This window comes from Caretta caretta, chromosome 7, assembly GCF_965140235.1.
Source record: "Caretta caretta isolate rCarCar2 chromosome 7, rCarCar1.hap1, whole genome shotgun sequence".
NCBI lineage: Eukaryota > Metazoa > Chordata > Testudines > Cheloniidae > Caretta > Caretta caretta.
In genome coordinates, this window is record NC_134212.1 from 29,359,397 (window position 1) to 29,386,366 (window position 26,970).

Genomic DNA, 26,970 nt, shown 5'->3' on the forward strand with positions numbered 1-26,970 from the left:
ACTACAGCTTCCCACCTATTCACTGTGCCAGTTAACCCTGTCAAAGAATGTCAGTGATAGAACAAATTTTAAAGGTGGGATTTTCAGGAGTGCTCAACATTGGCCTAACAATTACAGCTGGTTGGAAAATGGATTTTTTTTCCTGGCAACAATGGCAGCTTTTCAGAGAAAAATTGAAAACTAAAATATTTAGTCCAGAAACTGAAATATTTTGGTTTGGAAATGTTGCCATGGTGCCTAATGGGAGTTGTAGTTCAGATGCGTCATGCTCCTATTCTCCTCTACAGGATGGGCTCCTTGGTTTGACCACATTTCTCATGATGCACCGCAGTCTCCCCTCCTAGTGAGGAGAGGCCTGGCCATGGTGCACCATGGGAGATGTAGTCTGACAGGGGAGCCTGGCCTATAGAATCTGCAGCTTACACGTTGCAGGATCAGGGCTAATATAGACAAGACAAAGGGTGGTAGAAATGGAGTCACTGAGAGATGAAGTGACTTGCCTAAGGTCACACAGCTGGTTAGTGTCAAGGCCAGGCATGGAACCCAGTTGTCCTATCCTTTCAGTGCCCCATTCCCTGGACTACTCTGCTTCTCTGTCATGTAAACCTGTGCATATTCAAGCATTTGCTTAAAATCAGAATGTGTTCATGTCATTGAATATAGAGCTCAAGCTAAGGAAATGATTTCACAAATATTTGTGTAGTATTGTTGGCTTTGAGCCATTATCAACCCTTGCCCATTCTATTGAATGCGCTGCTACTTTTCTTTATTGCTTTTCAGGTACTTAGTTTTAAACATGACACGTACAAAACCATATCATAGGCAAGAAATGCCGGGCCATTCAGCTGTCGAGATTGCTGACGTGCTTTTATTAGAAACTGTTGGAGCAAGTCATTATTATATAATTAAGCAATAACAAGACTTGACAGGCAACACGCTTCTAGATGGCTATAGCACAGCTCAGAAGCTCTTAAAGTGCTCTCCACTGGTGCAAGTCCTGAATGGCCAAACTTTCCTGTTAATTTTATAGCTTTGTAGGTGTCATGTTTAACACTGATTTCGTGAAAAGCTGTGTAAGTGCCTGAGTTAGAATGTAAGCTCTTGAGAGCAGGGACTGAGTTCCCATGTATGGGTGCAGTGCCAAGTGCAATTGGGACCCCAACCCTCATGGGGGGTCTTTGGCTGCTATCATGATGTAAAGGGAAAATACTGTCATGAGTGCTGCCTATGTGTGGATATCGCCACTCTCTTCTTCTCTGAGGGCCTCATGGAGGGTCAGTAGGTGTTTGTGACTTCAGGATATAAATTTTCAGAATGCATTTTGTTGAAACATTTGCCTGCAGGAATAGTATCAGCCTATTTACTGGCATAATGGTTTAGTGAGCCGGGGTTCTAGTTCTTACTGGCATCTGGCTATTGCGTTATGTCTTAGTTTCATGAAAAGTCAAGCAATAAGAAATGGCACAGCTAGGTTTACATGAGTAATAGGGATAATGAGAAAGCCAAGGATCTTCCTACTTCTGAATCACTGGTCAGCAATGATCAACTTGTGCCTTTTCAAAGGATTAGCTTTTTGTCTGCTGTTTCTTCTATTTTTCTGTATAATACAGTGCCATTTCAAGTTTTTTCTCTTATCAGTAAAATAAAAATCCAAAGTGTGCTTGGTAACTATCTCTGACAAATTGATACTGCTATACAGATAATCTTACCAAGCCATGGGAGGAATTTTTGTATTATTTTATCTTCATTTTTTGTTTGTTTGTTTGTTTTTAACCATTTCATATTATTTATTTTTCAGTGTCTGGAAATTATATGCTTGTCTACTTCTGAAAAAAACCTGCTTTGAGTAAATTAAAGTTTACAGATTATGCCACATTTCAATAGCTTTCATTCTGGGATGTTGATCTGTTGATCATGTGAAGTGATCTGTTTATTTATTGTGGATAATGCCATTCTTTTGTACTGTTGAACAAGTTTAATGGCCCCATACCTAAACCAAAATGCAGGATCTGAACACCCTGAGAATGCTCTAAACATGACTTCAAACAGAGAAATGAATGTTTGTAAATGACCTCTCACTCTCCGAAGAGCTGACACAAAATTCCAAATGTTGTGAACATTAGGGCATTCAAAATTCAAACCTGGATCCAAATTTTGTGGCTTGAGGCTGCTTCTAAAATTGAGTGATTATTGCTACTATTTTTGAAAGATGAGAGCTGATACCATATGCTAAAACCATACACAGTGTAGGCAGATGTTATGCAAGATTTGTCAAGCAGTTTGGTTAATCCCCCTTACTAAATCAAACAAACAAAACTCCATTTGAATTTTTAAAAAGAACGTGTCCACTCTGCTTGCTTCACTGCAAATATTTGTAGTAAACTAATATTTGAAAATGTAAATAGTGAATTTTGAACTCATATTTGTAATGGTAACCAGATTCTAAAAGTTGCACTCACCAGCTAAGGGAGTAGCAATAATACCTTGTGACCAATCAAAACTAACCAAGACATCATGAATTTTGAGTACTCACAATGACCTGCTTACAAATGGTACAGACCACAAATTAGTCTCAAATTCCTCACAGGACTGATCCTCAGTTGTCTGGGAGATGCAAAGACCAGAAGGTGCATGAACAACGTTTGTTCTGTTTTAGCTCATATTTTCTAGATATAAACACATACCAGAACCCTAGATCTGGACACTTGCATGTCCAGAAATTTTAGGTCGAGATGCAAACTTTGCTATCACAAATGTTTATCCGGCAATTGTTTTACTTCAGGAGGCATTTTAGTAGCAAATATTCTACACATAAAACTTAACTTCCTAATGATAATGCATCTAGTCAGATGAACATGCCTGAGGAGTATACAAAGGATAAAGCTATAGAACATCTGCTTACCTAAATAAAAGGGCAGGAAACATACAGCAATGATCATCTTTTTAGAAACAGAAGAGTAAGGTTAAAATGGCAGGAAAGTCACAGCAAGAAATGGCTGTAAAAAGATTACATGTTAATATCAGCAGGTATTAGATCCACATAGGAGAGAAAAAAACATATAGGAGAGGAGGAGAAAATAAGGATGAGTGGAATAGTTCAGATGAAATTGGAGATGAGTCTGAGCCACAAAGCTCAGCTTTAGACCTGGACTTCCGTCACTGTTCATGGATGTTCTGATCCAGGGTTTTGATTTTGGCCCATCTCTCGGTAAGAACTGACCTGAAAGTTATCCCCAAATTCAAATTGGAATAAACCCAGACCCATCTGTGCATTTGGATAATGCTCTGAAAACCCCCCCCCCCACAACCCCCAAAAGAACAACAAAACAAAAACCTCTGCATTTCCTGAATTCAGCATTCTGAAATCCCACAAGATAGGGTGCCTGGGCAAAATAAAGCTGTGTTTTGTCAAAGAGCCGATCTGACAAGATTTCTATCTCAGTTTTCAGACCACAGAGATCTGAATAAAAACAACGAGGCATCCTTGTGGCACCTTAGAGACTAACACATTTATTTGAGCATAAGCTTCTGTGGGTTAAAACCCACTTCATCAGATGCTTTTGAATAGTTTACATTTCAGATCAGCTCCTGAACTTTAGGATATTGTTTAAACTCAACCACTGTAACTTTTAAGCTTTGCTCTTTACTGGCCACTGTCCAGAGAAGCCATTTTCACAAGTACGCTCTGTCCAGGAATACTCCCTAAGGAGATGGCATAATGCTACTACGACCCAGGGGCACACCAGAGAAATACACATGGCTTAGTGGCACATCAGCTGATGAGAAAGACTTAGACAGTCTTAAAGTCTCAAGTGAAGGGAATGTTTGAAATACGCAACTCAAGAAGGAATGCCAGAAAGGTAATTGGAGCTCAGAAAATTTAATTACTCTACATATATCACGGGTCAGGAATCAATGCTTAATTTGTGCCAGGGCTGAGCCCTGGCACCTCTAGGCTTGGCAGTTCATAGCCCTGGCACCTCTAGGCTTGCTGCAGTAGTTATGCATGTAAAAAAATTGCTTGAGCCCTGGCACCTTTCATTACAAATTAAAGGGCATAAATTGAGGGCAGGTAGTTATATCTAACTTTGAACAGCCTGTCTTTTGTTTTTATATCAGAAGCTCAACATTAATTAAACACAGGGCCAAGATCTTCACATGTGTGGGCCATTCCCATGGAATTCAGGATTTGGCATCTACTATTTAATTACATCTTAGTCTGTTGCTGAATGCTGGACCTTAAGAAAAGGCTCCAAAGTAAGCCAAAAAAGAATCAGGTCCAAGAAGGGCCCTATCCTGGTCCCCTGGAACTCAGTGGCAAAACTCTCATTAAGTCTAATAAGACCAGGGTTTTGTGCGCTCTCTCTCTCTCTTTCTCTAGATATAGATATATGGGGACTGGAAGAGGGTTTTTAAAAAATAAAAATAAAACAGATTTGATATGAACATGTAAACCTGTTAAAAGTTCCTAAATAGTTATAAAAAGAAGAAAAGAAGAAAGTTCTTAGTAATTGTAAACCTCTGCTCTCTGATAAACAGTTCAAGAGCAACTCCCCTCCTCCTTTATTATTTTTATGATAATAGTTAAAACCCCAGTGTTGCAACCAGTGGCGCAGCTGCTGCTGAGTGTGTGTGGATGCCCACTGAAGTTTTTGGGAGAATCAGTGGAAGGATCAGAGTCTCAGATGTGAAAATGCTGAAAAAGAGAAACACTGGTGTTTACTAAACATGAATGAAAGGATGCATACGATGATATCCAGGTTATGTTAGTCCACACATACGAGACTAGAAAAATCACTCCGTTTTGTTGTCTTTTAGCTGGATCAGAATGCTGTATATTTTCTTAATGACTGAGCAATTAATTTGTATTTAAAAATGAGTAGGACAGTAAATGCTAAATGAAGCATTTCATGGCAGTAACAATCAGTATATAGAGCTAACTGCCAAAATAGGTCACCAAAGCACCTTCCACTCAGTTATTCCAGAGAGAACACTGTGAACTAAAGATTTTAGTACAAGGAGAAAAGTGAGGGGGAAGGGAGAGGTTATTACAGAGGGCAGAGTTAAAGAGAAATGTTTTTAAAAAGCAGAGATAATCAATTCTAGCATAAAACTCTGAGGTACTAAGATCTTTCTTGACACGCAAATAAAACAAAATTGGCACTAGTAAGGCCTCAAAAGAAAATCTGAATGCAAGCAATTTGATAGAAAGGCATAATATAGTATAAAATAGTTTTTTGAATATAGCGTCCTTAATAGAGAACCTCACAAAAGATTTAGGATGAAATTCACCCATGTGTGGGAAGTCAACACAGTCTATGCACCACCTACATCCATCCCACTTCAGCTATCAATGTAGGGTTTAAGTGAGGCTTAGCCTATTGGTTGGTGCTTGGCTGAGAGGTGAGTTTCACCTTTAAAGAAGTCTCTCAGTTTGTTTGCTTATTGACCATTTCCTCATACTGAGTGAAAACATGATCCTCTTCAAGTAAAAATTAAAACTCCCCTTAACTTCCGTGGACCTGGGATTTGGCCCTAACATTGCATTGTTTTGTTCTGTTCTTTTAAATCTGCAGGGCAGTGTAGCCAAATCTTTCCCCCTCAGCTTGGCACGCTACAGATAATTCATGGTGATGGCACCGCCGTCGGAACGGTGATAACATTCCAGTGCTCCGCTGAGCACCTGCTTGTGGGACAGGGACTCGTAACCTGCTTATGGAAGGGAGACAGCACACAGTGGACTGCTGGAGTTCCGTCATGCAAACGTAAGGATTCTTCTTCCAGAATTACTCAACACCTCTTCTGGGTTACGCTCAAGTTGTTTGCCCTGGGTAACCTATGAAGCTTTGGCATGAAACGGGGATTAATTCCAGAGCTCTGTGGAAAGAAGAGGGCATGTTGAATTTCATTCATTGCTATTGTCACTGGCTATAATAGCACTCCGGGCACATTCAGATATCATGAATAACTATACTGGAAAGACTTTTAGCCAGATTTGTGCCTGGTCGAATATCAGTGACCTCAGTAAAGTTACACCAGGGATAAATTTGGCTCTATAGCTGCAAAATGTGCTGCTGTTTGTCAGGAAAATGTATAGATGTGATCAATGAGAATACCTGTATATTGCATTATTTAATTCCATTGTTTTCAGGAGGAATCATGCGGCAAAGAACATGGAGATATTTGTAAAGTAAAATTACTCTGTTGCCTGTGGGTAGTAGAATGGAGCAGCTATCATATTGAAAAATAGGGCTTGAAAGGCAACAATATTAGCTGCCTTTCACTCTGTGCTGTTCCTTATTTATTACACGCACGACAATAATTTAACTAGAAATGGGCCCAAAGCAAAACTCTGGATCTCAATGCCTGTGAACTTCAGTGTGTTTGAAATTCAAAATAGACCTCAAGTTTGAAGCATGGGACTTTGTCTCACGTTAACCTAATAGATGAATAACGTTGCCATGCACCTGGAATTCCTACTTCAATTGAGCCATACTTACATCTGATTTAGGAGGCTTCCATTATAGTAAGTAAATTAGAACATTCAGTTTTAAAGATTGTGAAAGTATAAAGCTATCTATGGAATTCAACAGAAACAATTCTTAACCTTGCAGTCAGGGTAGTGTAAGAAGTAGGAGTAGCTTTAAGAAGACGATATCAGTGCTCAAACTGGACTGGCATAGTTTGCTATACACTACTCCTGCTTCTTCGTTCCTTTGGATATTTCTTTCTCACCCCTACAACATCCCCAATGTCCAGCCGTGCATGTTTACTGCTGCTTCCATGATCTGTCCCATTCTCAGTCCTAAGATATCATTGTACAGAGCTATCGTTCCCCTAAGAAGGGGCTAATTTAAATCTTTTCTTTCCTTTCCAGTGTTTGTTTTTGCAGCTCTAGTCCTTGTTAAAATTTGATTTCAGAAAACCTCCGGTACATCATTTGCATTTGAGATACTGACAAAGTTGTGCTTTTTTTGTTATTGCAATGCTGGCAGCATCGTGTTTGATTAATTGCGCTGGCAAAGTTACTTGTGAACAATTAATTAGTAACTTATAAATAAGAGACTTTTTAATAGTCCACCTTTGAGACATCCTTAGCTTGAAATGAAGCCAAATGTCTCTGAATGTCTTAGGGCATACTAACATGAAAGTTTTCATTGCATTATTATTAGCAAGAGTGTGAAGCAGGTAGACTTCAGCACAGTTTAATGGAAATGAGAGAGCTAAATTTAATAAGGTGTTCATTTTGGAAACCTGTTTCTGTATTTGCTTTGCTGCAGCCATATCGAAATATGAGGCTTTTGGATTTAAAGTAGCAGTGATTGCCTCCATTGTGAGCTGTGCCATCATCCTGCTGATGTCTATGGCTTTTTTGACCTGTTGTCTCATCAAGTGCGTTAAGAAAAACGAAAGGAGGAGAACTGAAAGGTACGTCTCATTCCACAATGAAAGCCTTGTGAAACTGACAAAGATACCCATCAGAGACGGAAGAGCCACATATCTTACTCACATGGCCCCCATATCCATAGTATTTGAGAGCCGCCTTATCTTTTTAAATATATTCATCCTAACAACACCCCTGTAAAGTAGTAGTATCCTTATTTTATAGGCGGGAAACTGAAGCACAGAGACTTGCCCAGGGTCACACAGGAAGTTGTGATGGAGGAACGAGTTGAACCCAAGTCCTAGCCACTGGGCCATACTTCCTGTCCTTACATTGATGGGATGGACTGTATTATTCCCTCTCCTTTTATCTATCTGTGTCCCTTTGCTGTAACTTTACTTCTTAGTACAGTCTGCTGGTATACATCCATATGTATGTATGTATGGTATGTACGGTATGCATCCGATGAAGTGAGCTGTAGCTCACGAAAGCTCATGCTCAAATAAATTGGTTAGTCTCTAAGGTGCCACAAGTACTCCTTTTCTTTCTGCTGGGATAATTAACCTCACAGAGGGTCAGCCACCAAAATGCCCGCCATCTGGAAAGTTGATCTAAAATGGTGACCCAGGTGTGACCCACGAGGGCTGGTGAGAGAGAGGACTTTGCTTCATGGCTCAAGCTGGGCAAATAATTGACTTTTCCAGCTTGGCCAGCAAACCGAAAAAATACTTGGCTTGGTTCTGAAACTCTTTGGAATTTGTGTACAAATCAGAAACATCTGTTTCAGGCTGGCAAACTGTGTGTGTGTCTGTGTCTTTATAGCCTTTATCCAAGTGGTTGGGGCTCACGCCTGGGATGTGGGAGACCCAGTTTTGGATCCTCACTCTGGAGCAAGGACTTGAACTCCTATCTCCCTTTCCTCAGCTGAAGATCTTAGGCGATTCTAGTCTCAGTCTTCCCTATAGAAGCTGTTCCTCTTTGGCCTGAAGAATATTCAAGTATTTACACAGATAGAGAGAGTGACTCTACAGGCTGGTGATTAAGGGACTCACAACACAAATTCCTCCTCTGAATCAGGCAGAGATTTGAATCCACTTTTCCTACTTCCCAGGGTGTGAAAAGTGCCTGAATGATCAAATAGAGCCTTATGCACTGTCTGATTTCCTGTTGTTCTTGGGAGCATACAGCTCTAGCTCATTACAGATCTCACCTTCTGCCACTATGCCCAGGATAGTGAGCATGTTGGCATCTGTGCCACTGCTGACATCATGGTGCTATCCCCTTTTCCTCTCTCTCGTACATTCCACTCCCACACCTGCATTCATCTTCAGTGGTACTCAGGCCTGAGGCCTCCCGACTCCTTCACACCTGCCCAGAGCCCAGCTTCCTGTCCACCAAGTCCCATTGTGGTGTCTGCTCTGCACTGTCTCCACCGCCATTCCTGCTGCTCACCTTGCTGGATTCAAACCCAGAAGGAGCAAAATGGGGCAGATGAGGCCAGCGAAGGGCAAGGTGATGGGGCCAGCTCTGGCTCCAGGCTCCTCCATGTACAGTTGCATCTAGAGCTGTGCTGGAACCGGAATTTCCATTCTGCGGGAAGTTCGCCAGTGTTGAAATTTGGTTTTGTTTGAAATCAGAACAAAAGCAAAGAATTTTTTGAAATTTCCCACTAAACATAATTTTGGGGGGGGGGGAGTCAGTCAAGGTATTGTTTTTATTTTGACTTTTTAACATTTTTTTATTATATCATCAGTTTATACTATAATAAAATAAAATCAAGTTCTCAGCCAAAAGTCCTTTTGAAATGAAACATCAAAACTTTTTGTTTTGAGAAGTTTGCCGTTATCAAAATGCTTGTTTTCAATTTTTTTCCAAACACGTTTTTGTCAGAATCAACATGTTCCCATGGAATGTTTCATTTGCAACAAATAGGCATTTTCTGATGGAAAAACGTTTCACTGGAAAATTTTCGACCAAGTCTAGCTACTGTACATCATCACAATATAACATGATTGCCTTTTTTGGATCCTCTGTTTGTTGCCACCACCTCTCCATCCATTGCCTACCTACTCCCCCTGCAGCCACCCCTTTCCCCCAGCCATACGTCTAGCTACTCTCCTGCCTTTGACTGTTTTTAATCCATATCACCAAAAATGTGTGTAAACTGAATTCAGGCTGGTCCAATGACATTCTGTTGTGCTGTCATGAGGGGGCTCTCAGTTCAGGCCCTGAGCTCATCCTCTGCTCCAGTGGCTGGAAGGAGCTGGGAACATTGGGTAAATTGCGTGGCTTAGCCCCACAGGGGGGAGAGCAGGCGGTGGCACGTGATAGAAACCTCCCTCTCTCTGAGCTTGAAGTGGCAATGACGTGTCCTGGAGAGAGTGGCTGCTAGGATGCTCGGAGGGAATACAAGTTAGCACAGTGAGGTTGGGGGCTGGTTGGGGGAGAGGAAATAAAGGCCAAAGATCCCAGAAAATCCTAGCATCCTTAGTGATAACTTAGCTCCTCACACTCCTATTCCCACTGAAGTCAATGGGCAGCACTCCCGTTTTCTTCAGTTGGAGCAGGATTGAATCCTGAAAAAAGAAGGGCTGAGCAAAACAAAATCAGAGTTGCCAACTCTCACAATTCAATCACAAGTCTTGTGATATGTGGCTTTTTCCTTAAAGCCCCAGCTTCTGGAGTCATGTGATGTTGTAAGAATCGTAGGTTTCCTTTAAAACCAAGAAAAGTCCATTTCTAACCCTTGTAGTTGTGGAGAAAAGCTTGAAAATGTGACCTGAGTGGTATCCTAAGGGGTCAGACACCAGAGGGTAAATAAAACAAGCCCCAAATGTGTTTGTTTTAATCTCATGATATCAGCTTAAAAATAATTATTTTTGAGGTCTAATTTATTGTTTGAATGCATGAAGTTGACGGTACTGCAGATATTTTTCAGAGTAAAGCAGTTTTCATTTTTCCATAAGGTACCAGCAATTTTTTAACAGTGACACTTTTAAAAGGCCAGATCCTGCTGTTCTTAGACAGGCTGAACTCCCTTTGATGTCAATGAGCATTTGTCTGTGAGGGGACACAGGATCCTACCCTATGTGGCTTTTACTAGAAGTTAAACTTTAGGGAAGTATCTCATGGACCAAGGAGGGAAAGCATGGGTTGCTGTCACACCCAAACTGAACAGGCCCAGGAAGCACTACATTCCTCATGGGAACGTCCTCTGGAATTTAATAGGGATTAAATCAATAGGACTCTGAAAACTATTCTAAAAATCTATAGATTTGAATAAAAATAACAACCTTTCTACAGGTTTCTTTGAACTAATCCTAAGTGTTCCATAAAGGATTGCCCAGAATCAGATGTGTTTTTACAGTAAGTACAATTACAGTGGGTTACATTTTCAAGAATAAGATTTATCCTATCTTGAGCTGCAGTTGAAGAAAGCATCCCTCTTCAGGAAGGCACATACTTAAGTCTGGTTATAGGTGCATGCTTAAAGTTAAGCCTGTGAGTTAGAGCTTTCCTCAGGAGAGATGATTTTAAGGTCATCTGTTCCTGAATCATAGGCGCTAAACTACTGTACCAATGTCTGCCCTGGCTGTAGATTTTAACCAAGCTGTGTTTACAGGGATATGCAGCTATGGTACCAGCTCAGAAGTGAAGAACTGGAAAACATGCAAGCTGCTTATTTTGGTTTTAAAGGCAGAAATAACAACAATAATAAACACTTCAGGAATAAACCAGCATTTGACGATGGGACTAACCTGGCATATGACAATGAAGGCTTCTGCAGGTGAGATGATTAAAATGCAATACGCTGTGTTTCTGAATGTGTTTGCCTGAGTAGATGTGAGAAGAAGGAGGATTAGTGAAAAGTTGCCTCAGAAATAAAAAAACGTTGTAAGTGTATTGTCTGGTTACGGGTAACACCAATCTGCAGACAAACACAACAAGCTGGTCTGAGTTCATGGTGTTTGCAGTTTGTTTCCCAAGCTGTGTGTTCTCCATCCTACAAGACGCTGGGCACGCCTCCGAGGTGCTGTGCATGCTGGGAGGGTGCTGCATGCCCTTTGCTTGCATTATAATCAATGGGAGCTGAGGGCGCTTGACACGTTGCAGGGTCAAGACCTAAAGGTTTCATGTTATTGGTTGTTTTCTGTGGGAATTAATAATGTCACAAAGACAAGATTTTGAGACAGCTTGAAAACCAGCATGACCTTGAGCCCTTATAGCCATTCTCTGTCATGTCCTCAACGCCGTTGGGTTAGGCCTGATCTACACGCAACATTGCACCAAGTTAATTAAAGGTGTGTATTTAAGCCCATTTAGTGAAACTGGTGCCAAGACCTGTGTGGATGCACTTATTGGTTTAAACCTGGCTTGAGCCTGTGTCAGTACCTTTCCAGGCACGAGCTCAGTCAATATAACCAGCTGGAAACTGGTATAAGCCTGTCCATACAGGGCTTGGCACTAGTTCAATGACATTGGTTAAAAACATACCTTTAGTTAAACCAGGGCAAACTGTGTGCCTTATGGTTTCCTGGGCTTCAGGCCAGAGGAGACTCAGTCAACCACTGTACATGGCATGCTCCCCTCCCAGACGGTCGGTGTTCCCGGCCAATGTGTGTGGAAGATAGTGCGTCTCTGGACAGCATTAAATGGTTTCTGGCAGGGCAGCGGAGGAGTCAAAGCTACACGTTTTTTAGTGGGTGTTAATCTGGGAGCCAGACTATATTAGCACTACAAGCCAAAAGAACCATTTGGGGAGTGAGGTACCACTCAGTGTGCATCAGCAACATCACAACCTGTCCCTAAATAATGGTGTAAGGAATATGTTTTTATTGTACATGTGCTTAGCACAGTGGGGCCCTGATCCTCTGGGTGCTACTGCAGTACAAACACTATCAATAATTGTGTGTGAAATCCTGGCCATATTGAAGTCAATGGAAGTCATTGACAGTCTTTATGGTCCCTTAGACATATTGGGTGAAATCGTTGCCTCACTGAAGTCAATGGAAGTTTTGCCATTGACTTCAGTGAGGCAAGGATTTCACCCAATATGTCTAAGGGACGATACAGACTGTCACAAGGTGGACCACACAGGGCTGAGAGGTGGTGTAATTTACATCTTAAACTCACCTCTGAATTTGTGCAGATGTGTTACACCGATTTTACTGATATAAACTAAAGAGCAGAGACACGTGAAGGGAAATGATAATTACCATGTGTCAGAGTCTAATCTCAGTTTCACTAGTGCCAGCCACATAATTCTGTCTCATTTCACTGAACTATCCTTTTGCTATCGCTTAGCACTAATATGCAATATACAGTACATTACAGTTTCTGTTTACTGTTAATTCACTGCTCACTTTACAGACTTTGCTTACAGCAATATCTATGATTTGTAATGGTTACCTGTAGAAAGCAATTTTATACAGCTTATAAAACACCTTCCATTCCACAGCTAGAAATTTATATTTAAGTGGTGCATTTAAACAAAAGTCTGATGGCTGTTTAATCAATTTTTAGATCTGGTGGGGTTCAGAAAGACTTCTAAAGCTAATTATAATGGTGACTATACTCTTAAACCAGCTCTTCAAAAGGATTAAGAACTAATTTGTCATTTTGAATAGCTACGTATGCTGGAGTGTTAACGCAGGGTAAAAACACAATCTGCTTTTAGAATGTTTTAAAATAAAATGTAAAATCCAGCAGTTCCTAAATATAAAGGTTATTTCTCCATTGGAGCTACCAGCACCTTAGAAATTCTTATCTAAGCCACTCTATGGAGAAAAATCTTTTATTCTATTTACAAAATACTGCACCTCCTTCCTTAACTGAATGTAACAGGGAATATACAAGTCAACTGGACATGCAAAGGTTCAGAAAAACAGCTTTTATAAGGTCTGAAAATGAGTTTGTTAGTTCATTAAGAAAGTGGAGAGTTTATAAACTTTGCAGAAGAAAACAAAGGGCTGGGAAGGCTTATGAACTCTGCAACCTTTCCACATAGTAAACTTAATGACAGGTTTCACAGTAACAGCCGTGTTAGTCTGTATTCGCAAAAAGAAAAGGAGTACTTGTGGCACCTTAGAGACTAACCAATTTATTTGAGCATAAGCTTTCGTGAGTTACAGCTCACTTCATCGGATGCATACTGTGGAAAGTGTAGAAGATCTTTTAAACACACAAAGCATGAAAAAATACCTCCCCCCACCCTACTCTCCTGCTGGCAATAGCTTATCTAAAGTGATCACTCTCCTTACAATGTGTATGATAATCTTATCATACACATTGTAAGGAGAGTGGTCACTTTAGACAAGCTATTACCAGTGGGAGAGTGGGTTTGTGTGTGGGGGTGGTGGTGGTGGTGGTGAGAAAACCTGGATTTGTGCTGGAAATGGCCCAACTTGATTATCATACACACTGTAAGGAGAGTGATCACTTTAGATAAGCTATTGCCAGCAGGAGAGTGGGGTGGGGGGAGGTATTTTTTCATGCTTTGTGTGTATAAAAGATCTTCTACACTTTCCACAGTATGCATCCGATGAAGTGAGCTGTAGCTCACGAAAGCTTATGCTCAAATAAATTGGTTAGTCTCTAAGGTGCCACAAGTACTCCTTTTCTTTTTAGTAAACCTAATGTGCTGAAAGCAAATACTGGCAGATGTATCCTATCTTTGGATGACAGAGTGCAGGTTAATCAGGATTCAGATAATCAAGTTTCCACTGTATTTCACTGATGCAGAGACAACGTGCATCCAGCACATGTGGACTAGTTATTCAGATATTACAAAAAATCAACTAGATTTCAGTTGTATCAAAATCTCCAGGTTTGAGCTAAAAGCCTGGTTGTTTCAAATGACCACTCAGGTTCAGAAAGGCTGTTTCTTCTAAATGGAACAGGAAAGCATTTGTCTGAGTTTGGGCAGTTATGAACATTGCCTAAGACTCTATCCTGGAGTTACTGCAGGGATGAGCATGACCTTTTAACAATGCAAACCAAACCAACTTTTGTATAAGTACTTACAGTGGTACATTTATATTCTCCGTTCCATAAAACGTTATTAAAGCTATAGATTTCTACAGTTTAATGCTAGTAAATGGATCTGTGTGCATTGGATGAGATGTGGGAATTGTCTAATGAATTATGTGGCAAATGAACCTTGAATATGACAAATGATATGCCAGCTTTATGTGTCACTTTGAAGGTTTATTTGTTGTATAATGAATTAGACAGAGTCACATCTTATTCATCATCCTAACCACAGCTTACTGTTAACAGCCAGGCAGTATCATAAGGATGGATAGGTAAGTGCAAACGGAAGCTGTCTGATGTATTATAGGATGGGTGAACATTAAAGACCCCAAATGAGATAATAGCTTTCCCCATTGTTTCCTTTCTGTATATAATGCAAATACACACTTGGGCAAACTTTCATTTTGGGCTATTTCCTGCCAGTGCATCAGTCGCCATGGGCATTCAAGCCTAAGTGCAGGAAATTGCGAAGCTCAGGGACAAAGTGAAAGCAAATCCAAACAAAGTCCCGTTTACCTTTTTGAGATCATTGGAGTAATTGACTTTATTCCCTGAGAAAACGTCCTCTTATTGCCAACATCTGGCCTTTGATTGTAAATCAGAATTTCCCATTGTTTCCAGTGAGGAATTATGCTTAAAAAACATGGCTCATTGTTTGGGGTTTCCCTGCTCTTGTTCATGACCAAGCCACACAACACATAGACCCTCAATGGATCACAAGTTGCATGAATTTTTCCCCCTGCTGGAGAATGTTTGTGTGTTGTTTTTTTATGTGAGATAACAAAAGGAAGTGGTTCCCTCCCAGAGAATCTGAGAGATGAGGCATATGCTTATCTGAGGGAAGAGTATTGGAGCCTTGGAGATTTATACAAGTTTTATGATAGAATTGACTTTCTTTGGAGAAAAGAATTCCTATCACAGTAGTTGCTCCTTTGCATGATATGTATCATAGGGTATATCTATATAGCAGTTAAACACCACTGGCTGGCCCAGGTCAGCTGAGGGGCTTGCGGGGCTCGGGCTGCAAAATTGCTGTGTCGATGTTTGGACTCAAGTGAGCGTCCCAGAATCTCGGCTTCAGACTGAGCCCAAACATCTACATGGCTATTTTTAGCCCTGCAACCTGAGTCAGCTGAGTTGGGCCAGCCACAGCTGTGCCATGGGTCTTTTATTCCAGTACAGACATAGCCTTTGAGAGACAAGGGTGAGGTAATATGTTTTATTGGACCAACTTCTGTTGGTGTCTCTCTCACCAACACACATTGGCCTAATAAAACATGTTACCTCACCCACCTTATCTCTCTAAACAGTGGGACCAACGTGGCTCCAAGAACACTGCAAACAGCTAAAGTATCTGGGAAGTAGAAAGCACCTTCTTTAAGACACTTCCCACACCTCTTGAGTATATCTTTAGCCTATTTCTGACTATTAAAAGCATTCTTAGAATCATAGAATCATAGAATATCAGGGTTGGAAGGGACCTCAGGAGGTCATCTAGTCCAACCCCTGCTCAAAGCAGGACCAATCCCCAACTAAATCATCCCAGGCAGAGCTTTGTCAAGCCTAACCTTAAAAATATCTAAGGAAGGAGATTCCACCACCTCCCTAGGTAACGCATTCCAGTGTTTCACCACCTTCCTAGTGAAAAAGTTTTTCCTAATATCCAACCTAAACCTCCCCCACTTCAACTTGAGACCGTTACTCCTTGTTCTGTCATCAGCTACCACTGAGAACAGTCTAGATCCATCCTCTTTGGAACCCCCTTTCAGGTAGTAGAAAGCAGCTATCAAATCCCCCCTCATTCTTCTCTTCCGCAGACTAAACAATCCCAGTTCCCTCAGCCTCTCCTCATAAATCAGGTGTTCCAGTCCCCTAATCATTTTTGTTGCCCTCCACTGGACTCTTTCCAATTTTTCCACATCCTCCTTGTAGTGTGGGGCCCAAAACTGGACACAGTACTCCAGATGAGGCCTCACCAATGCCCAATAGAGGGGAACGATCACGTCCCTCGATCTGCTGGCAATGCCCCTACGTATACATCCCAAAATGCCATTGGCCTTCTTGGCAACAAGGGCACGCTGTTGACTCATATCCAGCTTCTCGTCCACTGTCACCCCTAGGTCCTTTTCTGCAGAACTGCTGCCGAGCCATTCGGTCCCTAGTCTGTAGCGGTACATGGGATTCTTCCGTCCTAAGTGCAGGACTCTGCACTTGTCCATGTTGAACGTCATCAGATTTATTTTGGCCCCGTCCTCCAATTTGTCTAGGTCCCTCTGTATCCTATCTCTACCCTCCAGTGTATCTACCTCTCCTCCCAGTTCAGTGTCATCTGCAAACTTGCTGAGGGAACAATCCACACCATCCTCCAGATCATTTAGGAAGATATTGAACAAAACCGGCCTGAGGACCGACCCTTGGGGCACTCCATTTGATACCGGCTGTCAACTAGACATGGAGCCATTGATCACTACCTGTTGAGCCCGACAATCTAGCCAACTTTCTATCCACCTTATAGTCCATTCATCCAGCCCATACTTCTTTAACTTGCTGGCAAGAATACTGTGGGAGACTGTGTCAAAAGCTTTGCTAAAGTCAAGGAACAACACGTCCACCACTTTCCCCTCATCCACAGAGCCAGTTATCTCGTCATAGAAGGCAATTAGATTAGTCAGGCATGACTTGCCCTTGGTGAATCCATGCTGACTGTTCCTGATCACTTTCCTCTCCTCTAAGCGCTTCAGAATTGATTCCTTGAGGACCTGCTCCATGATTTTTCCAGGGACTGAGGTGAGGCTGACTGGCCTGTAGTTCCCAGGATCCTCCTCCTTCCCTTGTTTAAAGATGGGCACTACATTAGCCTTTTTCCAGTCGTCCGGGACTTCCCCCGATCGCCATGAGTTTTCAAAGATAATGGCCAATGGCTCTGCAATCACATCTGCCAACTCCTTTAGCACTCTCGGATGCAGCGCATCTGGCCCCATGGACTTGTGCTCGTCCAGCTTTTCTAAATAGTCCCGAACCACTTCTGTCTCCACAGAGGGCTGGTCACCTCCTCCCCATGTTGTGCTGTCCAGTGCAGTAGTCTGGGAGCTGACCTTGTTCGTGAAGACAGTCGCAAAAAAAGCATTGAGTACATTAGCTTTTTCCACATCCTCTGTCACTAGGTTGCCTCTCTCATTCAGTAAGGGGCCCACACTTCCCTTGACTTTCTTCTTGTTGCTAACATACCTGAAGCAATCCTTCTTGTTACTCTTAACATCTCTTGCTAGCTGCAACTCCAGGTGTGATTTGTGGCTCTCTCATCCCAGTCAGGCTAACAGCATGAAAAATCTGAGGCAGATGTTTGTACACGCCAACAAAGATCGGTCACAGCATGCCGAAGCCCTGTCTACACTACAGAACTGCAGTGTTGCAAGCTGCCGTGGGAATTTGTCACACAGGGAGGCACACACACAGAAGTACGCACCTCTGTGTGCACATGCAGTACACACAGTGTTTTCTGTCTTTGTTGAAATTTCTTTGAAAGATTGTGTGTTCTATATTTAGATCTAGGAGCAAAAATAGTTTAAGAAAAAAAAGTAAACCCCCCCGTTGATATTTGACAGAATAGACCTTTTTTTTATCGTTTTTGACATAACTTTGAGCAAGTCAGTATCAAGCTTTTGTCAGAGTGATCCCACAGTTTTTGCCTATGCTTGGAATAGGAAATCAGTGTGACAACTGTGTAGTGTGGGTTGGCAGCTGCTGACTTTAATGGTGACCACTGTACATGGAAGGAGCCACTTTCTGACCTTGGATACACGTGAGCAAGTCACACGGAAGCGATGGGAAAGATGCACATACGTAGGTGAGATCAGCATGTGATTCAATGTGAGGTGCATGTTAGCAATTGCCATCTGTGCCATCCAGCTGCTATTTGGAAGAAAGCAACAGTGTGGTGGTTACTAATACTTATTTTGATAAAGCCACATGCCGCTAAGCTCCATATGTTGGCAACATGACCAGTCTCTTGTAATATTCCAATGACTGACTAGTGCCTGAATAATTTACAGCCACTTACAGGGAGGATGTGCCACATAAGAAGGGACTAAAAAGTTTGTTTTCTCAGGATTTGATGATAGGGGATGTAGGAAGGAGAGAGTGTGTTAATGGTGTATAACAGGGAGCACAGTGAAAAGAGAGATTTTACCTTGGATGAAGACATGGGGGAAGGAGTGTGGCCCTGTGCCATGCACACAGCCCAAACAATGTCAGTGAACCTCAACAGCACCTATAGCGAGGAGTACAAGGTCATCCGTCCAAGGAGAGGAGAGATGCCCATACAAACAGCAAAAGGTGTGTGCACCTGTGATGCAAAGGCAGAAGCAGAGGTAGTTAGGGCTTATCTGCACAGGGAAATTGACCAGATTAGCTGTTCCAGAGTTAGTCTCCACTCATGGTGTTATTCTTCAATCGCTATTCCTGAGGAAACTACAAACCATCGGTGATCTTCCTGATAACACCATCTTGGCCACTATGGATGTAGAAGCCCTCTACAACAACATTCCACACAAAGATGGACTACAAGCCATCAAGAACACTATCCCTGATAATGTCACGGCTAACCTGGTGGCTGAACTTTGTGACTTTGTCCTTACCCATAACTATTTTACATTTGGGGACAATGTATACCTTCAGATCAGCGGCACTGCTATGGGTACCCTCATGGCCCCACAGTATGCCAACATTTTTATGGCTGATTTAGAACAACGCTTCCTCAGCTCTTGTCCCCTAACGCCCCTACTCTACTTGCGCTATATTGATGACATCTTCATCATCTGGACCCATGGAAATGAAGCCCTTGAGGAATTCCACCATGATTTCAACAATTTCCATCCCACCATCAACCTCAGCCTGGTCCAGTCCACACAAGAGATCCACTTCTTGGACACTACCGTGCTAATAAACAATGGTTACATAAACACCACCCTATACCGGAAACCTACTGACCGCTATTCCTACCTACATGCCTCCAGCTTTCACCCTGACCACACCACACGATCCATTGTCTACAGCCAAGCTCTAAGATACAACCGCATTTGCTCCAACCCCTCAGACAGAGAGAAACACCTACAAGATCTCTATCAAGCATTCTTACAACTACAGTACCCACCTGCGGAAGTGAAGAAACAGATTGATAGAGCCAGAAGAGTTCCCAGAAGTCACCTACTACAGGACAGGCCTAACAAAGAAAATAACAGAACGCCCACTAGCCGTCACCTTCAGCTCCCAACTAAAACCCCTCCAACGCATTATTAAGGATCTACAACCTATCCTGAAGGATGACCCAACACTCTCACAAATCTTGGGAGACAGGCCAGTCCTTGCCTACAGACAGCCCCCCAACCTGAAGCAAATACTCACCAGCAACCACATACCACACAACAGAACCACTAACCCAGGAACCTATCCTTGCAACAAAGCCCGTTGCCAACTGTGCCCACATATCTATTCAGGGGACACCATCACAGGGCCTAATCACATCAGCCACACTATCAGAGGCTCGTTCACCTGCACATCCACCAATGTGATATATGCCATCATGTGCCAGCAATGCCCCTCTGCCATGTACATTGGTCAAACTGGACAGTCTCTACGCAAAAGAATAAATGGACACAAATCAGATGTCAAGAATTATAACATTCATAAACCAGTCGGAGAACACTTCAATCTCTCTGGTTACGCAATTACAGACATGAAGGTCGCTATCTTACAACAAAAAAACTTCAAATCCAACTCTAGTGAGAAACTGCTGAATTGGAATTCATTTGCAAATTGGATACTATTAATTTAGGCTTAAATAGAGACTGGGAGTGGCTAAGTCATTATGCAAGGTAGCCTATTTCCCCTTGTTTTTTCCTACCCCCCCCAGACGTTCTGGTTAAACTTGGATTTATGCTGGAAATGGCCCACCTTGATTATCATACACATTGTAAGGAGAGTGGTCAGTTTGGATGAGCTATTGCCAGCAGGAGAGTGAGTTTGTGGGGGGGGGGGGGGTGAGAAAACCTGGATTTGTGCTGGAAATAGCCCACCTTGATTATCATGCACATTGTAGGGAGAGTGGTCACATTGGATAAGCTATTACCAGCAGGAGAGTGAGTTTGTGTGTGTGTGGGGGGGGGGGCAGAGAGTGAGAAAACCTGGAATTGTGCTGGAAATGGCCCAACTTGATTATCATACACATTGTAAGGAGAGTGATCACTTTAGGTAAGCTATTACCAGCAGGAGAGTGGGGTGGGAGGAGGTATTGTTTCATGGTCTCTGTGTATATAATGTCTTCTGCAGTTTCCACAGTATGCATCCGATGAAGTAAGCTGTAGCTCACAAAAGCTTATGCTCAGATAAACTGGTTAGTCTCTAAGGTGCCACAAGTACTCCTATTCCCCTTTAAATTCACACTCTACCTTACTCCAGAATAACAGCCCCAGGGAGATAACACCTTTAGACCAACATTCCCCTTTCATCCACAGCCAGGATCCCTGCTGGCTGTTTTATAGATGCTAGAAAAGTATGACTCTGCAGGTGAGCCATGCAAGCTACGCACCACACATGGACAGGCAGAAGCCTGAATATTAGCAAAGGGAAGTTTAATAAAAGCTGGCCGTCTCCACTGCAGGGTGACAAAGATATCTGAGAGATTAAAGTGAGTGTCAGTGAGAGATCATATTAAAGTAATGGGAACCAAAAGGAAAAATGAAACCACTTCCCTCCACCCAAGCATAGCTGTGTGGCCACCTATAAAGGAGCAGTCAATTACAGATGTTGTTCAGCTGAATACAAACTAGAGCTAGGACAAAGCAAATTATTTTGGCCTTGGATTCACAGCTTGTAGGAAGAGGGAGAAATTTCCTTGGTTCATTTGTGATTGCCAAACTGAAACAACACTCTCCTTCACCTCTTTTAAATGATTCCAGCCATTCTTCTAGGAATTTCAAGGAGAATCAACTAATAAACATGCATAACTTGGCACTACGATAGGAAACTCACTACAGTAACTAGGGTACACCGTAAACCATCCTCCCTGTGCATATGAAAATATCCAGTAAACTCAGAACACCCTGCTGTGTGTGCCTTGCCACCACCAAACCAGGAGCATGCCATCCACTAGCCCCACCACTGGAAAAACCGATACAATTAGAACTAGGAGAGCCTGCACCAGTTGGGAAGTCAGTTTGCATTAACATCCAGATTATGGTATGAAATATCCAAACTACAGGAAGCCTCCATTTCCCTCACTTTCAGCACATGTCCCCCCATTTTATCCCCTGGGATAGCCCCTTCCTTGACAAGGAAAGAGCTTTGACTGGTGGCCTGCTTTCCCACCTCTCCAGGGATTTTTTGAAGATCACAGCAGACCAGCTGCCTTCTATCACCTTTAAGAAGCATATCTGCTATCTCTCTCCTTCAGACTTGAGGAGACAAGCCCAGATTGCTTCTGCTCACCCTTTTGGGTTAAAAGAAAAGGAGTACTTGTGGCACCTTAGAGACTAACCAATTTATTTGAGCATGAGGAAGTGAGCTGTAGCTCACGAAAGCTCATGCTCAAATAAATTGGTTAGTCTCTAAGGTGCCACAAGTACTCCTTTTCTTTTTGCGAATACAGACTAACACGGCTGTTACTCTGAAACCTTTTGGGTTAGACTCAGCTAATCAGCCCCTCTGAAGAAGTGTCATGTGACATAATCCAGTCCACCCAGTTCAGCAATGCATCCCAAGGAGCTGCAATTAAATATAATGGGGTTTTTTTTTCTAACATGAACAGTTTTGGAGGAAATGCTGCATTTGTGTAGAAACATTGACAAGAACCCAAAAACTCAAACCAGGAAATTTGGAGTGTTTGGAGTTCGAGGTGGATTCTTTTATACAGCTCCCTTGCTTGTTTTCAGATGTACTGTTGTCACCAGTTAGCTGAACTGACTGCAGGAGTGAGTCAAGTGAAATGAAAAAGCCGATGTCTATGACTACACTTGGAAGTCCTCCTATTAGACACCCACTGCAGCTGGTACATATTACCAAGCCAAAATATCTGCAGCTGGGCAACAGATTGATGTACACCCACAGAAGTTATTTTTAGTGCTTGTCTCTCAAAGATCATGAAATTTGGTCTTGGGTCCTTTCCAACTACAGCGTGTCAGTCAGTACGCATTATCAGTGTAGTAAGGGAAAAGCAGATAAGCAATATCCAATAAAAAGATGTCCAAGAGAAATGACTGCAGAAAAACAAGATGTGCTTGGGAATTTTGAAGCAAATGTGTAATAAGTGATGAAGCAAAATCAGTGAAATGAGTTCCCAACATTTGCCCACGCAGAAATCCCAGCTATGCTCTCTCTTCCGCTTACATACAGTTGTAAAGGGCCAGGTTTCAGAGTGGTAGCCGTGTTAGTCTGTATCCGCAAAAAGAACGAGGAGGACTTGTGGCACCTTAGAGACAAACAAATTTATTTGAGCTTAAGCTTTCGTGGGCTAAAACCCACTTCATCAGCTGCATGCAGTGGAAAATACAGTAGGAAGATATATCTATACATAGATATAGATATAATAGATATAGATATAATACACACAGAGAACATCAAAAAATGGGTATTGTCACACACACTATAACGAGAGTGATCAATTAAGGCGAGCTATTATCAGCAGGAGAAAAAAACCTTTTGTAATGATAATCAGGATGGCCCATTTCCAACAGTTGACAAGAAGGTGTGAGTAACCGTGGGGGTGGGGGCCGGAATAAGCATAGGGAAATAGTTTTACTTTATGTAATGACCCATCCACTCCCAGTCTTTATTCAAGCCTAAGTTAATTGTGTCCAGTTTGCAAATTTAATTCCAATTCAGCAGTCTCTCATTGGAATCTGTCTCTGAAGTTTTTTTGTTGAAGAATTGCCACTTTTAGGTCTGTAATCGAGTGACCAAAGAGATTGAAGTGTTCTCTGACTGGTTTTTGAATGTTATAATTTTTGACGTCTGATTTGTGTCCATTTATTCTTTTACGTAGAGTCTGTCCGGTTTGGCCAATGTACATGGCAGAGGGGCATTGCTGGCACATGATGGCATATATCACACTGGTAGATGTGCAGGTGAACGAGCCTCTGATATTGTGGCTGATGTGATGAGGTCCTATGATGGTGTCCCCTGAATAGATATATGGACAGAGTTGGCAACAAGCTTTGTTGCAAGGATAGGTTGCTGGGTTAGTGTTTTTGTTATGTGGTGTGTGGTTGCTGGTGAGTATTTGCTTCAGGTTGGGGTGCTGTCTATAAGCAAGGACTGGCCTGTCTCCCAAGATCTGTGAGAGTGATGGGTCGTCCTTCAGGATAGGTTGTAGATCCTTGATGATGCACTGGAGAGGTTTTAGTTTGGGGCTGAAGGTGACGGCTAGTGGCATTCTGTTACTTTCTTTGTTGGGCCTGTCCTGTAGTAGGTGACTTCTGGGTACTCTTCTGGCTCTGTCAGTCTGTTTCTTCACTTCAGCAGGTGGGTATTGTAGTTGTAAGAACATTTGATAGAGACTTTGTAGGTGTTTGTCTCTGTCTGAGGGGTTGGAGCAAATGTGGTTGTATCTTAGAGCTTGGCTGCAGACAATGGATCGTGTGGTGTGGTCTGGATGAAAGCTGGAGGCATGTAGGTAAGTACAGCGGTCAGTAGGTTTCCGATATAGGGTGGTGTTTATGTGACCATCGCTTATTAGCACTGTCCAGGAAGTGGATCTCTTGTGTGGACTGGTCCAGGCTGAGGTTGATGGTGAGATGGAAATTGTTGAAATCATAGTGGAATTCCTCAAGGGCTTCTTTTCCATGGGTCCAGATGATGAAGATGTCATCAATGTAGCGCAAGTAGAGTAGGGACATTAGGGGACGAGAGCTGAGGAAGCGTTGTTCTAAGTCAGCCATAAAAATGTTGGCATACTGTGGGGCCATGCGGGTACGCATAGCAGTGCCGCTGATTTGAAGGTATACATTGTCCCCAAATGTGAAATAGTTATGGGTGAGGACAAAGTCACAAAGTTCAGCCATCAGGTTTGCTGTGACATTATTGGGGATACTGTTCCTGACGGCTTGTAGTCTATCTTTGTGTGCAGTGTTGGTGTAGAGGGCTTCTACATCCATAGTGGCCTACTGTTACTCACACCTTCTTGTCAGCTATTGGAAATGGGCCATCCTGATTATTACTGCAAAAGGGTTTTTTTCTCCTGCTGGTAATAGCTCACCTTAATTGATCACTCTTGTTATAGTTTGTATGGCAACACCCATTTTTTCATGTTCTCTGTGTGTGTGTGTGTGTGTGTGTATGTATGTATATATATCTTCCTACTGTATTTTCCACTGCATGCATCTGATGAAGTGGGTTTTAGCCATGAAAACTTATGCTCTAATCAATTTGCTAGTCTCTAAGGTGCCACAAGTACTCCTCTTTTTTTTTTTGTAAAGGGCCAGGTTCTCTACTGCCCTGTGCCTTGTATAAAGGGTGAGAGGAAAGGCCAGGAAATTGGAAAGCCAGAGGCCAGAATGCTAAGGTAAGGGGCAGCGTGGCTGAGAGATCTTTACAGATGCAGGAAAGCATGGTGTGCAGATTTACCACAGCAAGAGAAGAGAAGGTGTTTCTTCCTGTGCTAGGAGCTAAACTGATCTAAAGATTTGATAGTAGGAAAAAAAATAAGCAGAGCATAACAAAAGACACAAAATGAGGCTAAAACCTCAACAACAGAAGGTTATCAAGATGGAAAGTCTATTGATGGAAAATCAAATGGGGCAAATGTTGTACAGTTAGTAGCAATTTACCGCCAGACTGCAAGAGATCCCGGAAGGCCAATCTGCCCTGAGGAGATTTCAGCAATGCCAGGAAGTGCTGCTGGAGGTAACACTGTGTCTGTGTTTTCATTACTACATGCCCTTTCCTACAGGATAACTGTAGTGTCCCCACAGGTATGGCTGAAAGGGCAATTGCATTCTAAGGGTCTGATCCAGTTTCCATTGAATTAGATAGAGCCAGATCCTTGCCCCAAGCTAAATCCCCTTAATGCTGCTCTAAAGGGACAGCTGCGGATTCCTCTAATGTAAAGGAAGCCTCTGGTGGTGTAAAGTCAGTCTACCTGGCTTAGTTTCACCACCACCCACCCCCCCGTCCTACACCCTCCACAAAGGTGGTATATTGGGCATTGGGGCATGGCCTGAATGCTGCTGCTCTTAAGCTCTGCCAGGGGCTGAACCGGCCTCCAATTGCTCCCAAGACTGGGTGAGCAGAAGGGGGTCCTACTGCCACCTCTGCCCTCCCTACCTCAACTCACCTGAGAATGCAGCCCTTTGTGTGGGTGCAGAATCGGGCCCCTCTTCTCAGGCTCTGCTTTTAGATCATTTGGTCTGAAATGTCTCTCCGTGGTGAGTTCAAGGATGGCTTATTTGGGGGAGTCTGAAGGAGTCCATCCCTTTCCCCCCCATTATCTGAAAATACAAAAAAAATCTCCAGTGTTTTTCCACACGAACAGGCTTGTCCGGGTGCTGTTTTGCATTCAGATAATACATTGGCGATTTTACACCCACAAAAGCTGAAAACAATTATGAGCCAAATCAGCTGGGAGGAAGAATTTAATCAGAAAAATGTGAATGATAATTGGGAATCATTTAAGAATACCTTATTAGATGTCCAGAAAACCACAACTGAAGAAGAAGGCTATACTTGTAAAAAAACCCAAAAAACAAAAAAAACCCGAACTGGTTTGTAGGGGAAGTAAAGGTAACTATAAAAAAAATAGAATATATAACAAATAGAAGAAAGGGTAATTTGGTACTAATGAATATAAATAAGTAGATAGGAACTGTAGAAATGTGATAAGGGAAGCCAAGGGACACCAGGAGACATCTATGGCCAACAGAGTTAAGGACAATAAGGAGGGGTTTAAAATATATATTAGGAATAAAAGGAATGCTGACAATTATATTGGTCCGTTACTAGGTGGAAAGGGCAGAATTATCAATAATAATGCTGAAAAGACCTAAGTGTTCAATAAATATTTCTGTTATATATTGGTTGAAAAGCAGATGATATAATCTCATCATATTGTGATAACATTCTTTTTCTATTCCATTAGTATCTCTGGAGAACATTAAACAGAAGCTACTAAAGTAAGACATTTTTTAAATCAGCAGGTCCAGATAACCTGCATCCAAGAGTCTTAAAAGAACTGGCTGATGAGCTTGCTAGACTGTTAATGCTGATTTTCAATAAGTCTTGGAACACTGGGGAAGTTTTGAAAGAAAACTAATGTTGGGCCAATTTTTAAAAAGGATAAGTGGGATGACCTGGGTAATTATAGATCCATCAGCCTGACATCGATCCTGGGCAAGATAATGAAGCAGCTGATATGGGACTCAATAAAGGCTTAAAGAAGGATAATGTAGTTAATGCAAATTAAGATAGGTATATGGAAAACAGATCTAGTCAAACTAACTTGATTTTTTTTCTGAGATTGCAAGTGTGCTTGTTAAAGGTAATAGTGTTGATGTGATATACTTAGA

At 42.2% G+C, this 26,970-nt stretch overlaps 1 protein-coding gene across 3 annotated transcripts in view; it reads left to right on the forward strand.

Annotated features, from left to right (window-relative positions):
* The window catches only part of SUSD3 (sushi domain containing 3), a 52,410-nt gene that overhangs the window by 15,467 nt on the left and 9,973 nt on the right, over window positions 1-26,970 (forward strand). The window contains exons 2-6 of one of the 3 annotated variants that reach the window (XR_012669233.1): window positions 5,577-5,765; window positions 7,281-7,428; window positions 11,007-11,171; window positions 24,886-24,971; window positions 26,544-26,577. Coding sequence is in view for 2 of the 3 variants with exons in the window: in XM_048858509.2 (XP_048714466.1) it covers window positions 5,577-5,765; window positions 7,281-7,428; window positions 11,007-11,171; window positions 24,886-24,919 (536 nt within the window). In the remaining variant the exon portion in view is untranslated. Of the gene's footprint in view, window positions 1-5,576; window positions 5,766-7,280; window positions 7,429-11,006; window positions 11,172-24,885; window positions 25,652-26,543; window positions 26,578-26,970 lie in introns of those variants that run through there. The other 2 variants (XM_048858509.2, XM_048858508.2) reach the window with 2 other exon arrangements.